The 16,471-nt window shown below is 40.0% G+C and overlaps 1 protein-coding gene across 3 annotated transcripts; it reads right to left on the reverse strand.

The window, feature by feature from the left end:
• Positions 1–220: 220 nt before the first annotated feature.
• Positions 221–11,159, reverse strand: LOC308103979 (uncharacterized protein). Of its 3 annotated transcripts, XR_013934782.1 has the most exons (3): positions 10,922–11,159; positions 1,783–3,454; positions 221–1,671 (listed from the first exon to the last, which is right to left on the reverse strand). XR_013934782.1 is itself a non-coding variant. In XM_080454218.1 (2 exons), the coding sequence occupies exons 1-2, from the start codon at positions 11,100–11,102 to the stop codon at positions 2,577–2,579; spliced, it is 1,059 nt and encodes a 352-aa protein (XP_080310344.1). In that variant the 5' UTR covers positions 11,103–11,159; the 3' UTR covers positions 221–2,576. The 3 variants fall into 3 exon arrangements, 2 of the variants coding, with proteins under 2 accessions (XP_080310344.1, XP_080310345.1); XM_080454218.1 differs by having other exon boundaries at positions 221–3,454; XM_080454219.1 differs by lacking the exons at positions 221–1,671; positions 1,783–3,454 and adding an exon at positions 7,576–9,474.
• Between the last annotated feature and the right edge of the window lie 5,312 nt (positions 11,160–16,471).

Consider the following 16,471-nt stretch of genomic DNA (forward strand, 5'->3'; position numbering starts at 1 on the left):
ATGTCAGACTACCCCATCCCACCCCCGGCCTTTACTAAGATGTAAATGTTTAGGTCTCAAGCAACCAACCAGAACCTTAATTTATGAACCTGGCTTTGGGGCAGAGCTGCTATTATCTTTATGTCACCACAAATACTGTTAACCCTTAATAGGAGATAGAGAAACAGATTCAATGCAAATTAATTCATACAAATTTATTGAAAGGTTAGCAAAAGCACGTTAAATCAATGAAACAAGAATTAGTTGTCCAAATTAAAGTAACACTATTATTAAGGTATTCTTAAAACATTAAAACAATGGGTCTCATGCAGGGAGATATAAGAACTGTTTAGATTTTTCTATTTTTGCACTTCTCGTAGGAAGGAGCACATTTTTAAGACCAAGATAATAAATCTTTAAAGGGATTGTTGGCAACATTAAGCCTAAATTTGAAAAATATCTATATATATATATTTTGCATTTTTTCCCCTCTATCAGCCACTATATAATGATGCTGGGGTGTTTTCCTGCATTGAAACACAGTCCTCTTTCTGAAATCGTATTTTCCCTACTGTTTATGTGTGTGTCGGGCCGTAAATTAACGCACGCATGTGCGCATCCGTGCCCGTGTGAACTTTTTACTTTCGGTTTGAAAACGCTCTCAAACTTCGTTTTTGAGGCACATAATTTACTTTTCAGATAGCGTTTGGATAGAATTTAGTTGTTTAACTTCATATATGTGGTCAATTTGTCATGAAAGAGCCTATTTAAAAATAAAAATTCAGAGAACCGGCAGGGGTGGGCAGTTCCTTGAATTGTATCCGAATAAAGCAACCAATATTCGGCATGGCCCGTTTAGAAGTCCCCTATGGAAGTCCTCCCTGCGACACCCCCTGGTGGTCGGGGAAACGAACTGCTGGGTTTTTTTTCTTTGTTTATCTCTGAATCGCCTACAATCCCTTTAATTTTCCTAATTCACAAATTGTTTGTCTAATGTAAAGAACAAATTTGAGGAACATAGAAAACACACAAATATCATCTGATCAAATGTACAAATGGTTAGTAAATATAAAGATTGGAATATTATGGGCTAAAACAATACTATTGGTCCATTGATCTGAGTTACAAATATAAAAACCTGGATTATATTGCATGTGATTCTACTCTGTGTCCTGACATCACTCCCGCTACCCCGGGGTCACGGAAGCATTTTTCTATTGAAAATTTGATAGGGAAATCTTAGATCGTGTCATATAAGAGCTGTGTTCCAAAAAAAACAAATCAGCCAGGCTATAGTCAGGTGTGACTGTGTCGTTTGCTGTGTTTGGAGATTTATTTATTTTTTCTTACTCTTTGAATAAATTATTACTTTTTCACCATCAGCTGTTGCTTCATATCCATTTGAGTATAAAAAAAAATCGCCCGACCGTTTTGTTATTTTTGGAACACAGCTCTGATATGATGCAATCTAAGATTTCCCTATGGGAATTCCAATAGATAAATGTACTCTGTGACCCAGGAGGATAGCGGCCTTTAATGTCAGACGTCGGTGCTCTATTAACACAGCATTTACAGCATCACTTGCCATTGCTGTTTTTTTTATTTCCCTAAAATGTCAGTATGGTCTGGAAAATCACATCAGCTTCAACTTCAGTTTTTTTGTCACATCACAAGTTTACACCAGGTATAAATCTTTATTTTAACTAGGCAGAAAATTAAGAACAAACAGAATCCTCATTCTTTAATGGGTGCACTAATTGCGCACAGCGTAATTTCACCTCCTAAAGCCACACCTTTACACACCCACTCACAGGGAAGTGCTTCAGTGTCAAGTGCCCATATGTCAATGTACTCATAGTGTCAGCATTGAATTTCCCTGTTCGATTTTGGCATTATTTAAAAGGTGCATTTATATCCTGTTTAGCTGGATTGTTAAAACAATGGTTCATGATGTTTAGAATCAATTTGTTTTTAAGCAGTTTGTGAAAATGTCATTAAGACCCACCACATTGATGTTTGATAGGCAAAGATTCCCCTATGGAATAAACACAAAAAATAACGCAGCGACCCAGGGGGATAGCACCCTCTAGCGTCAGCAACGTCAGGACTTCGGTGCTCTATAAGCATCAACTGATTATGTTAACAATGGAATAGCAGATTAGATACAGGCAGAAATATTAATCAGTATGAAAAATGTTAATAAGAAACTTCTGGTTCTGACAAATACTTCAACCACACCCTAAAATGGATATGCCAAACTAAACTAGGCCATCAAAAAAAATGTTAATGTGTTCATAGATACGACCAGCTATGTCTGACATCTTTCCTGCTCAGAAAGTCAAAGTTTCCAAGGTAGCAGAATGCCTCATGTTTCTTCCTCAATGACAGTTTTGAATGCTCTCCAGCTCAGTCAGTAAGCTGTCCAGATTGTGTGATTCTTCTACTTTACTTTTTATGACTTGTTGCGGTTTATGACTTGTCATTGTCATACTGGATGAGAATGTTTGTTTTTTGTGCCAGCTATCTTGTGTTGGATGGCTTCTTTAAAAAAGCATTTGTAGCAGTTCAACCATCAGGCTACTTGCCAGGGTGAATCCTCAGGTGTTTGTTGAGTAGACATGTACACCGTAACTGTTACCACAAATAGTTTTTCTCAAGTGTTTCCTCAGATCACACATTTCAATATAACCCTTACCACAACCTGTGCAATGAAAGGGTTTCTCCCCTGTATGTGTCCATGTGTGTCTGGTCAGATTTTTATTTATATTGAACCCTCTACCACAAATTGTGCACTTAAAGGGTTTCTCCCCTGTGTGTGTTATCATGTGCACCTTCAGGTGTCCACTTCGGGTAAATTCTTTGCCACAAACTGGGCAGCTAAAGGCCTTTTCTGCTGTATGAGCCCTCATGTGTCTTGCTAGATGTACGTTTAAAGCATATTTTTTGCCACAAACTTTACAACTTAAGGGTTTTTCCTCCGTATGTATTACCATGTGCACCTTCAGATTTGCACTACGAAGAAACCTTTTTCCACAATGTGTGCAACCATAGCGTCTCTTCCCTCTGTAACTCCTGCTGGATGGAGTTCGTTTCGATGATTTCAGGTCCTGGGACAGGTTGCTCAAAGGCAATGTTTCCACATTTTGTGTGTTTAAAGATTCCTTGGTCTCCTCCCACTCATCACTGTCTTCAGTGTCAGAATCAGAACAGTGTGAAGAGAGGGGCTGAACATGACTACTTGGTTGTGATGCTCCATAGTCCTCTACATCAGCTTGTGGTTTTGTATGTTCAGTGTCTCCGTTGTGATCATCATCAGTTTTCACTGCTGGTACAGTCATTGTTAACCTATCAGCCTGCTCTGGCCACTGAAGTAGCTCCTCCAGTTCCTCTGTAATTTTTGGTTCCTTCTGGGCGAGACTGGGTCTTCTATCGTGCTGCTCAGGGGAAGCCTCCGTTTTACAGACAGGGAAGAAGTCTAGTGGTATAGAAAATGACAGAAACATTGATCCATTAAATGCTTTAAACACATTTATCCATACAGAGTCTGCTCTCATGGATCTTTAGTATTGTGGGGGTGGTCAGAGGAAGTCTGACCTGTTTATTCTAGACCATAATGCAAAAGCAAAGTTATTCAGTGATAAGTTCTTGCAAATATCAGTGTCTTCCAGGTGGAAGGGGTCCAACCCGGCCAAAGTTGCTTAAACAAGTGATTTAGACAGTCGGCAAGTGTAAATGTCAGTGGAAATAAATGAAGGGAGAGTTGTGGTACTGTCAGCAGGCTTAAACTTAATTCATACACTGTTTCAAACAATAAATTACACAGTCATATTATACCAGCTTAAAAAAACCTTGAAAAGTCATAACTCTTGTACCTTAAAAACTTACCAAACGAGAACGAATGACATACCGGGTTGTAATTTCATTTAATTCTCTTAATTACACCAACAGAGCAGGCAGAGCGGACACACACACACACACACACACACACACACACACACACACACACACACACACACACACACACACACACACACACACACACACACACACACACACACACACACACACACACACACACACACACACACACACACACACACACACACACACACACACCTATGATACTGCATACTTATAACTATAATCATGTTTTTTTTTTAATATAATTTTAAGTATGCAGTATCATAACTACATCTTTGGTGTTTACAACACACCAACCCGTTTGAAAATCGGATGAAAATTGAGCACGCTATGGTTATTTTAAAGTATATGCATCATAGACATAATGTTATGAATGACTGTTTCAAGATGGCCGCCATGTGGCAACGTCGTACTCCATTGGCCAGCAGCGCGGGTGAGTCATCTAGCCTTTATATATATCTATGTACACACCCGCCCAGAGCATGTGAACAGTACCCGCCCAGAGCATGGGAACATTTGCAAGCATATCATTGGTTGTCAATCAGCAAAAGCATGTCACTCGAACCAATCGTAAAAAGTAACGGGAACGCCGCCCCCATGTCATTCGAACCAATCAAAAAGTCACGGCCGCGCCCCTTCATCCAAGAGCAAATCTAGTGATGTGACCGGATGCGTTATCAGCTTGTAGATTAGTTTGACAAAACTCATAGTTAAGTATAAATTAGGTTGGAGCCTCGCAGGCCAAACGTACAGCGTCATGATTTCTGTACATCACACAATCTGGCCAGGTTGATATTATGATTTTAATTTCGGCACATTCAAGATTCAAGGTGTTCTTTATCGTTCCGTCTTGCACATAAGAGTACAAATAATTTTGTTCTGGTTCCTCACAACATTTTAACAGCATCAATAATAATATTAATATCATACATAATATGTACCAAAAAAAGGTCATATTACGCCTCAATGTCTCCCGCAATCTTAATAGCAGCATTTGTGAGTTGCCGTTTATAAATGCTGGCATTTAAGCCCAGCCCCCTTGCCTCAGGTCCTAGTCTTTCTATAAATAAAAGAGCTGGAGAGATGGGAAGAGCCCTGCTACTGCAAAAACACTCACACACATAATATAGAGCTTTGACCTTTTAACAAAACACGTCCTTGTTTTAACCAAAACATATAACTTAGTCTACCTTTAACTTTTAAATATTATACACAGTGCATAATATTAGAAGTACGATTTTTGTGTATTTGTTTGTTTGTATGTTTGAATACATCATCAATGACAAAAGATGCATACGCCATTTACAATGCAAAAGTTGTTGGGAATGGGAAGGAGCTTACAAAAACAACAAACTGGATTGGAAAATGTGTTCACCTAAAAAGGAAACGGACCTATGTGCATAGTGAAATAAAGCCTAATGTTCTAATGACCCTCCTCTTTCTTAGAATATACCATGGAGAAGTGCTGTAGGATTAGAAAGCATATAGGAACATAATACATTCCAATTTCACCTCTGTCTTTTTACATCAGTGGTTCTCAAAATAATTTTGTGTTTATATATATATATATAAAGAGTTTGTATTTGGCCGCGAGACCCCATCTGAAAATATTTGGTCGCCATGCAAGATTGTGATCTAAATTTTTCACAATTTTGCAAGATACAAAAAAAAAAGAGATCTAGATCTACAAGCTCACATCAAAACGTGTTAAAGTGGTTAAACTGATTTTGATGCAAAATTAACTAATTTAGCTGGGAGAACTCCTCAAGGACCCCTGGGGGTCCCGACTTCAATAACGTAAAAGACACACACAGGCACAACACCAGAGGGAGCTCCACTGATCTTGTATAACCCAGATTCGGCACAAACATGGGGTTAAATTCGTTCTACTGCTATGTCACCAAAATGTGGAATGCCCTACCAACAGACATCAAAAAGTGAGACTCCTTACCCTCCTTCAAAACCGCCATAAAAAAAGAGCACCTGACTGCAATTTCTAACTGAGTGGTCCTAGTAAAGTCTTAGCCTTGGATCAAGACGGTCTTGTATCAAGGCTAGTAAAGTAAGCTTATGAAGAATAGTGCGCGCACATCCGTTAGTCCAGGTGCTTAGACAAACAAAGTATAATGAAAAAGAATAAAGTCTGCACAGTGGTAGATGCAAAAAGCTCCAGAATGTATTGCTCGTCAACGTTTCGGCCTGTTCAGGCCTTCATCAGGACATATATAGTGGAAAAGGGCATACACAGAGGTTTTTATAGGTACTACTATGCAATGATAGGCTCCCCCAATAGGGCAAGTGAGGTCACATGCAGCCAACTCAATCAGGAGGTTGGCTAATACATAAAGACAAGAATATCTGGAGATAAACAGTGTGTACCCATCCCAAGATCCAAGAATAGCAATAAACAAAAATACATTTAAAGTTTCCCAAGTATTAATCTTGGGAAACTTTAAATGTATTTTTTCTTTTTCTTTTCTTATTCTTTTTCATAGTAAAGTAAGCTTAACACCAGAAATGACCCCCCCCCCCACTATTTACTATACATATACTTTATTATACATATACTATATTTTACTGCTACTAGTGTTGATGTCTTGAATATTATTGTATATTATTGTATGTCTATAAATGTCTATGAATTGAATACACAGGAAATGGAAACATGCCCTTAGGGCTTTTTGTGTTATCCTTTTTAGCAACATTGTATAATCGTACCACTGTAATATTTGCAAACTGTTAATAAAGTATTTAATCAAACAAGACTCCAGGGACCCACTGAGAACGAATGATTTACATAACGTTATGTGTTGTTTACTGAGTGTCAAAATCTTTGCCTATGATATGACATGATCAATAGGGACGCCAGGTTGAAAGTGCATAATGTGCATGCAGTGGTGGAAAGTTTTACAATAAAAGTAAAAGTATCAATACTACATTGTAGAATACTCTCTTACAAGTAATAGTCCAGAATTAAAAATTGACTTGAATAAAAGTACAAAAGTATTGGTATCAAAATGTAGTTAAAGTACCAAAAGTAGAAAGTACTCATAATGCAGAATGACCCATTTCACAAGTTATCAAATGTATAAAATGTTTTTTAAGAAATCTTTTGAAAATAGCAGATCTACAAGCTCACAATGCCACGCATTGTGAGCTTGTAGATCAACTATTTTCAAATGGCCGAAATGTATATAGGGCTGAAGTGGTTGGTCACCAGAGAATTCGACCCAGGACAATTCGCCCAGCCGCGAATTTGAGTCAGCTCGACCCAAATCGACCGGGTCGAATTATCTGTGTAACCCCTAGAGGGTAGTAGAGTACAAGGTGACGGTGGTGAGGTCCTGAAGGTACAAGGTGACGGTGAGGTCCTGAGTATATTTAAGAGTAAATATTGTAAGCATGCTCCCCCAGTTGCATACTTTTTTTAAGAAGGTTTTTTGTAAACCTTCTTTTCTAAATGAAATAATGTATGCCTTATTGTAATGTTGTCTGTTTTGTCCTCCTCTAAAATCATTTGAAAGTAGCAGATCTACAGTAGTCGCCATCATTAAACACAACACAAGAGGTGAAATGAATTAACGTAACTGTTATTTTATTTGACAAAACAGGGCAGTGTAAAACAATTTCAATGATTGAAAAAAAAAAGTCAAAAATAGTAGTTTAAACAAAAAAATGTGAAATAAAATGTATATTACAAAAAGGCTGAGTCTGATCGAATGTGCACTATTTAAGTCATAGAAAAACAAGTTATCAAAAATAGTTATATACAAAAAAAATGGGGGAATAAAAAAGAGAAAGGAGACCAGGCTAGACCTCGCTGTCCGCTCTTGCCAGTCCGACCCCGTGTGGCATCGTGTTCACCTCAGCAACAGCTGCCAGCAGCTGGGTGATGTCCAACTCCTTCATTGCATAGGCATCCTAGCCTGACACTCAGCCTGAATTTTCATTTCGTTTCACTCCATTATTCAGTCTGAAAGCCCTCTCAATGCAGCGGAGTTCTGAGATGGGGGCGTGGCCAAAGTGGGACTCCACTATGAACCAACGCGATTGGTTCATACTGGATTGTCCCGATCCCGATTCGTCGTACAGATTTTCAACCGAGAAACACCCGCCTTCGAAAGCGTCACCAGACCCTGAATGCTAGGCAAAGGATTCAGGGGGTGGAGCCAGGCTATAGGCATCCCATAGTTTCACCAGTTTGCCCTCTGTGTCCTTAGTTTTCTTTCGCTGGTAGCGTGCCACCATATCCATTGTGACGAGACGTTGTAGGTGTGAGATTGTGCCAGCTTCTTTGTACAGCAACGACACAAGCAGGTACAGATTCAAGCTTGGCCGCTGTGCTGCGTTGTTGAGTCTGTAGTGCCATCCCTCCAGGTTGTTGTTGGTTCTGATGGCTTGTCGGTAAACGCACCACTGCTGTGGTTTCCACTGGCCATTCATCCAGGTGTCACGGATGTAGTCCACAAGAGGTTCTAGCCGTTCTGTCGACGTCGATGTGTGGCGATTGAATGCGTCTACTATCTCACCGGCCGGGATGTAGGGCAAAGCAAACAATTGCTTGATGAAACTTTTGACTTCTTCATCGTGTCTGTAGGCCACAGACAAACCAAGCGACTGGACATGCCGATACACCGCCTGAGCCCAGTGAAACGAACATCCGCGGACTCCAGCGTCAGGGCCACAAAAAACTGTGGTTGCAGCTTGCCAGATAGCTACTTCAAAGTCAGTCACAACCTTAACATCGTTAAGGCTAGGCGCAAGGCGTTTGACAGCCTCGAAAACGGCGACGTAATCCCGTTTCCTCCTCTGCGTCATCAGGGCAAAGAGCAGAGGCACCTGTTTGATGTCCTCGCCTCTACCGTTACTCAATCAGGTGCCGGGCATTGTCTGCCTCTCGTGCCGCTGGGATGGTGATGTCGCCCTGGAGAAAGTCCTCTGGTATGTGCAGATCATCCACCTCAAAGTTCACATCTGTGGGATGCTTGGGCCTGCCCTTCTCTCTGTGTCTATTGGCTAGCCTCGTGAGATGATCTAGCCTGACTGTGCACGTCGAATCTTGAGGCATGTCGTCTCTCAGTACAGACTCCACAATGCCTCCAGCAGACCGGAACGGGTTTTCCTTAGCCATTTTAATGGCGTTTTTGTATATTTTCACCTTTGTTTCCTTTCCAGGCTCCCCGTAATGAATGTGTTCGTGTATCCCAGGCGTAAAGACATCACCAACTTGCTTAACCGTAGCGAGACATAACTTTACTTTGCCACGCACTTTGCAGCGCCATGTAGGGTTCGGGCCAGCAGGGAGCCTCATAATATAGCTGTGTCCATTGGTATCGACTAGCAGTGGCCCCCCACGTTGCGTGCCTTGCGGTATGATCTTGTAAACAGTCTCAGTTGGCTGGCCAGCTGGCGCTGGTGGCACAAGCTCGGTTACAGGCTCGGTAGGCTCCGGTAAAGCAACGTCTGTCTCTGGAGGGGCTGCTGTGCGTGTTCTTTTCCGAGGCACAGGAACAGGTCGTGGTGGTGTAGTTAGGTCTATAATCGGTGAAACAGCTTCTGTCTCTGGAGGGGCTGCTGTAAGTAAGATGAAATATGCAATATAAATGAAATCCCAATTATAATATTTGCATCTCATATGATGCCTAATTCTCCATATTCAAGATTTAAGATGGGGAACATATACAGTTGGAGGGGGGTACAGCATTGTGTAAACAGAGCTATGTTACATTGTGTTGTTCTATATGGGAGAATAAAATGAGTGCAAGAATAATTGTCAGACAACACAGAGCTGCTGCTAATGTGTAGACTGAACGTCACTTTATGACTGAATGACAATAATCATTTCCATAACACATACAAATAATATAGTGTATTCAAATCACAGCATACAATCAATAAAGGCATTACCATTATAACTATAACTTTTCTTATATATATCATACTTTTATACTTCATGTGATTATTCACAAAACCCCACATTCACACCCTGGTATATAGTATATTCAAATCACAGCATACAATCAATAAAGGCATTACCATTATAACTATAACTTTTCTTATATATCATACTTTTATACTTCATGTGATTATTCACAAAACCCCACATTCACACCCTGGTATATATGACGTGACCCAACTGTTCTGTAAACGTCCTCTGGGTGGCTCCCTTTAGCTTCCATTAGCCTCCATTAGCTTTGTAACGAGTGCAACAAAAACACCAACACAGTCCCACACCAATACAGTCTTGAAGCTAAAGCATTCATAGAAACTTATTATAACATGGCAACTTTGCACTTTACCTGAAAAAACACAGATTGAGGATCGCCAGGCTGAACCAATTGATAATAGACACACTGTAATCCATTACAAAAGGATTTAGAGCTGAGGTAAGGAGGTGTCTAATGGCTGTGCTCATTAATTATCACCTCAAGAAGACAATAGGGCTTGAGGTAAGGAGGTGTCTATCTCAATGGCTGTGCTTGAAAGCCTTTGGGCTTGTTTCACCCTGACAGACAAATAATAATTGTTTGGTAAATCAATGTACATATTATTATTATTATGTCTCTGTCTCTGTCTCTCTGTGTCTCTCTCTCTCTCTCTCTCTCTCGCGGTCCGGGTCGAATCGTCTCGACCTGACCGGGTCGAATTGTCCTGGTCGAATTCTCTGGTGACCGTTCAAAATGTATGTATGTTTTTTAAGAAATCTTTTGAAAATAGCAGATCTACAAGCTCACAATGCCACGCATTGTGAGCTTGTAGATCAACTATTTTCAAATGGCCGAAATATAGTGGCTGAAGTGTACGTTTTGTAATAATAATCAAAATCTACGAAGTAACAAGTAACTAAAATTTTCAAATAATGATAGGAGTACAATGTTTGCCTTTGAGATGTAGTGGAGTAGAAGTAAAAAGAATAGCAAATTGGAAATACACCAGAAAAGTAAAAGTTCCTCAAATGTTTTACTTTACATGTACTTAGTTACTTTCCACCACTGAGTGCATGCATGGTTGACGTACACACCTGACACATGAGACTTGATGTCAGGATTCAGATTCAGTGAATCCAGCTGCCGTCGCTGGATGTCTATCTCCTGCTGGTACTGGAATATTGTCCTGACAAACACGGACAGGATGTCCTCGGCGACGGCAGTCAGTCGTTCGTTGACGAACAATCGTAACGTATCTAATGTTATATCGGCCATTCTCGTTCGTTTTTTAGAAAACACCAACGTCGCAGCTATTGTTTTTGTTTACAAAAATTGCACTAGCTAGCTGACTGGATAGCTTTCCGGCGTGCACGGGCGTGTATAACCAAGTACTTCCGGGTTGACTTTCTTCTTCTTGGCATCCATTGTAGTACCACTATCCTCTCTGTTTAACTGGGAGAACTTCAGTGGTGGAAAAAGTACTCACATTTTGTACTTAAGTAAAAGTATCAATACTGCGATGTAGAAATATTATTTTACATGTAACATGTAGATCGGCTATTTTCAAATGGCCGACTTGTATATAGGGCTTAAGTTGTTAATGTATGTTTTGTAATAATAATCTAAATCTATAAAGTAACTAGTAACTAAAGTTTTCAAATAATTGTAGAGGAGTAAAAAGTACAATATTTTCCTCTGAGATGTAGTGGAGTAGAAGTAAAAGTATTGATAATTGCAAATACTCCAGTAAAGTGAAAAATACCTAAAAAGTGTACTCAAGTACAGTACTTTTTTTTTTTTTTTTTTTTTTTTTTTTTTTTTTTTTTTTTTTATTTCATTATTTCTTAAATTTTTATCCCGCGATTTTTGTAACCCATTTTTTTCACCCGGTGCCAATTTCCTAAGTGATCCTGGGCACTACACCAGCCCTACACCAGTATTACACCTGTCACCCCACAGTAGGGAGGCCAGGGCCGAGCTCATGCTTCCTTCAGGCATGAGAGCCAACTGACCTTCTTGTCACCTGACAGGGGGGAGTTTCCCTGGTTGGACGTAGCGCGTGGAAGGAACACGTTATTCCAACCAGTTCCCTTCCCCTCCATCAGGCGCCCCGGCTGTCATGGGGGAGGCGGTATAGTGACCAGGATTACTACATGTTTTTGTGAGGGTATTAACTACCCTAGGAGACACAGGGAGAACATGCAAACTCCACACAGAGTAGGCCCTTTCGCCAACCCCACCTAGGGTATGGGCGCTGATGACGCGGAGGAGAAGACACGCCCCCAGTGCCCACAGCGTCCCCGGCGGGAATCGAACCCAGGACCTTCTAGCTGTGAGGCGACAGCGCTACCGACTGCGCCACCGTGCCCTCAAGTACAGTACTTGAGTAACTGTACTTGTCTTAATTACTTTACACCTCTGTCAGAGAGGGACTCAGGTAAAAAGCTAAAAGCTTTGCATTGATGGTTCTATCCATATACATAGTTCTATCGCTTCTAAGGTTGATGGTAAGCACATACCGCCTCCTGCTGGAAATAATACTAGGATTTAAGGTGAAAAAAGAGTGGTTGCAAAGCTGGTAGTTTTCAAGTAGTCCCATACAACGTCAGGGGAATACTAGTGATGAGTTATAGGCCCTACATACATCTCCCATATAACTAATTCAAGGGACTTGAGTTCCTCCTTCCCGAGGAGTCGAAGACTTCCACATTTGAATGATTTGGGGTCCCAGAGCTGGACAAGGCCCCTAGAACAAGGCAGAGACTACAGGCAAACAAAATTATAACATAAAAGATGCAAAACAATAATATTTTATGTACAACCAGAGTGTGTAATTTGGATCTGTTTTTTTTCTCTCCAGTGTTAATGTTTGCAGTCTACTTTTGTTAAGAGCTTGCTTCTTATTTGTAACTAATCAAATACAAAAACAAAAAAGCAAATAAATGTAAAATTATGTATTTTTTTATCCATGCAAGTGAGTTTTGTGCCTGGACAAGTAAATCGTAAATGTATAAGTGCCTCAAAAAGTTTACATCAAACATGGTTCATCATCATCATCATGTATCAGACTCTAGTGTCCGACAGCCAGGCATTAAAAATATGTATATATGTATATATAATATAATATTGTAACACAAGGGTTACTTACATACTTTTTAATCATCATTTGGCTACTTTTTGCAAGTGGTTTACATAGGCTACTTTATACTTATTTTTTAGATTGCCCCACTTCTTTTTGGGTTGCAAGGGAGTCAGCTTTTCATTACCCTAATCACACTGTATGAAAACAGGCAAAAAAAGGCATCAGATATTGAGTCAGTCATCAACAAAAATTGCCTCATCTACTATCTTAAATATTATTGTTTTGAATAGGTGTAACATATTATTCAACACTGTACAGTATGTAAAGTTTCACGCTGTATATTTCAATTACTTGTCAGATATTAAATAAGCAAATACTCTTTACATACTGAGTGTACAGTATACCGTTAACCATAACAAAACAGTAGAATTTGAAGGCAGTATTATATTCTAGTGATTGCAAAGGTAGGCTGAGTCGTCCACTCTTAAGGACTTGTCAACCCTCCTGGGTGGGTTGAAAATAGCTGCAAATCTGTTCCAAAACATGCATTACTATTGGCCTTTAAACCCCTGTATCAGTTGATCTATGATTATCAATATTTCTCTGATGTCATGACGAGCCCTCAACCTGCATCATTTCAAGATTACCACGTAAAACATGTATACTATATCACCAGTATGCACAGCCTTAAACATTAAAATGATTAAAGCCATTTATAGGGCTGTCTGGCACATCCTCACTGTTATCAACCATCAGGCCTCTTGATCTTTAGCCCAGAGAGAGGGCGGGGGAGAGGGGCACACACATATGGAGACCAGTTGCCTACCAGCCCTAATGCAAAGTTCTAGTTAAACATTGGCCCAAAGTTTGCTTTCCGCCTTCTGTTGTTTTTACACTAAAGGCCCTGCAATTGTTGGAGGCATTATTGACTTAGTAATTAAAGTATTTTAACGTGGGGATTTTGTAATCATTACATATACCACCATCTGTCCCTGTGTCTGGACCACATGGACCTGAAATGAAATGTTCCCCGAGTAGATAATGTATAAAAGGCAGAGAGATGAGGATCATATCAATATCATTCATTAAAAATGGATTGAGGCTGGGCTGCTGTATTTCAATGTTCACACAGATGATAATAGATGTGGTGTCATTGATTTAGACCAGCTCAAAGCTTCTGGTCTTAACAGTGATTACATGAGTAAAGCATAATTGAAGTACACAGTGTAAGTCAAGTGTATGCAATTTATTTCAGTATATATGTTGTATCATCCTAATATCTGTCCATCAGAGATTTTAACCCAAGAGATCTCTTTTCTTTTTCCTTTTTTTAAATTTTAGGTTGCCAGCCAAACACCCTGGTCCAATCTGCTTTGAGCTTATGGTTTTATTGTATCCCATCTGGACAGACACCAACAGCAAACCCATTTTAAATGGGACAGGGACTAAACTGTTTCTTTGAGAGGTAACAGGTTTGTGCTTCATTCAGCAATACTTGCCCCCCCCACTTGCCCTCTCTCTCTCTCTCTCTCTCTCTCTCTCTCTCTCCTCTCTCTCTCTCTCTCTCTCTCTCTCTCTCTCTCTCTCTCTCTCTCTCTCTCTCTCATCTCTCTCTCTCTCTCTCTCTCTCTCTCTCTCTCTCTCTCTCTCTCTCTCTCTCTCTCTCTCTCTCTCTCTCTCTCTCTCTCTCTCTCTCTCTCTCTCTGGTTTCAATACCTTCATCACTGGTGTTATCTACCTCCATTGTGGCAAGGAGAAAACAAAGAATCACAAATAAAACAGCCACCCTGACTTTGATCCACGGGATCTTCTGTCAGTGTTTCCGCCATGTAATCTCAGTGCGGCCAGTTTAGCCATTAAAGAGCCATGTGTTTAGCTTTTTGACACAGGATCTTTGAATTGGAAGAGATAAGAATGTTCTATTGGGGTCTGTTGTTGGCTTTAAGTCAATCTGTCTACTGTCAGTGTGTGAATGAATGGCCAAATATGTAAGATAAGTCCTAATCATTGATATGCTGTAGGTTTGTGCAGGAGAGTCATACATCTCTCATGTTAACATTGGGAAGGTCACCATTATTCTGTGCATAGCTGACCGGTTAGACCAACTGGTCAGCTGCAGGGATGTTGCAATCATACAGTATGATTGCAACATCCCCGGTTCTGGTTCTGGCTGGGGAAATGGCTGTGGCTCAATTGTCACCTGGAACAAGGAAACCAGTAAAGTCTTGTTTGGTTTAAAGTAGTGGTATTATGAGCTCATTACTAGAACAACAACAACAACAACAACAACAACAACAGTTTGGGTTAGGTTGGCTTGTTGGAGGAAACAAAGCCCACAAGAACCAATACATAACAAAAATAAATAACATCATAAATAGACACTTGATAAAATGATATTGTTTTAAATGTCAACAACTACAAGTATTTGCAAATGTTGGTCGAGTGATTTGTAGTCACTACAAATCTGTACAAGTACTGTAAGTACAAGTCATATTTTATCCTTGATAAACAAAAGCAGTTGTTCTCAATGAGTTTTGCATTGACTTTGAAATTGGGACCACATGCAGAATATGAAATAAATAATATTCCTCTATGACTGACTGTTTTCCTTGTCCACAACCAAACCACTTTTAGGCCCAGTCCACTGGTAGAGAAACACTGCATTTAGGTGTGGTGTAGAAAGTAATGATAATTGGTTGAGTATTTGGTAATTATTTGATGTTGTCCTGTATGTATCTTTAATATGGTCTAAGAATTCAAATGTGTACCAGAAGTCAATGTCAAATTAAATAAATAGTACATTATCAATGTTTTCAACTTCTCACTGACACAAAAAACTGGCAACAGTGGGGTTGTTCCAAATAAGGCTCAATCTCTGACACTCGTTCATCAAAGGCCAGGGACTCCACCCACTAGATTTCTGTTACAATGTCAGCTTTAACCACTTCAACACCAACGTCCATATTCTGGGGGGAACATTTGCTAAAAACAGCAGATCTACAAGCTTGTAGATCGGCTATTTTTGGCGAAGAGATTTGGTGTAGACTCAGGTCCAGTGGTTGATTGTGGTTAAGTCACGTGTAACCAGAAAGCTCATGCATACATTGTTTTTAGACTGCAAGATTATCACTATTTGGAAGCAGGCAAAATTACTTCAGCAGACACAAAAATTATTGGCCTTATTGTAGTTGGTAGTATGATATTCACACAAAAAAATGCATGTATGCTGATGGAACCTGTATATTGTTGGTGTCCAGGCCTCCATAATAGGCAAGCTAGTCTATCTCAAGGGTTAGGGTAAACCCTCCCTAAAAATGTGAGGGAGGCCCACAAACCCAGCAGTCCTCAAGATGTGACAACATTTGGCATACCCTTCTGAGCTATCAGTTCATTGTGCCTTGCCCCACTTACCTTACACTATAATAATATCAGTAAGCATTTTGGAAATGTTAGCTCAATGTAAAAGGAGCACTTGGATACCCCAAGAAAATTGCCATTTGTGATGGCTGCTTTTATTCAAAGCACGACAAATGTCTTCCCATAGAAGCTTGCATAATGACTG

Source organism: Gymnoscopelus braueri, assembly GCF_963280865.1.
Source record: "Gymnoscopelus braueri genome assembly, chromosome: 16".
NCBI lineage: Eukaryota > Metazoa > Chordata > Actinopteri > Myctophiformes > Myctophidae > Gymnoscopelus > Gymnoscopelus braueri.

What these genes read in the sequence shown, in the direction of transcription:
- LOC308103979 (XM_080454218.1), bottom strand. Translation starts at nt 11,102, where the DNA reads ATGGCCGATATAACATTAGATACGTTACGATTGTTCGTCAACGAACGA. An exon ending in CATCAAGTCTCATGTGTCAG is followed by an intron (nt 3,455 to 10,921) that starts GTGTGTACGTCA and finishes CTATACCACTAG; the next exon opens with ACTTCTTCCCTGTCTGTAAA.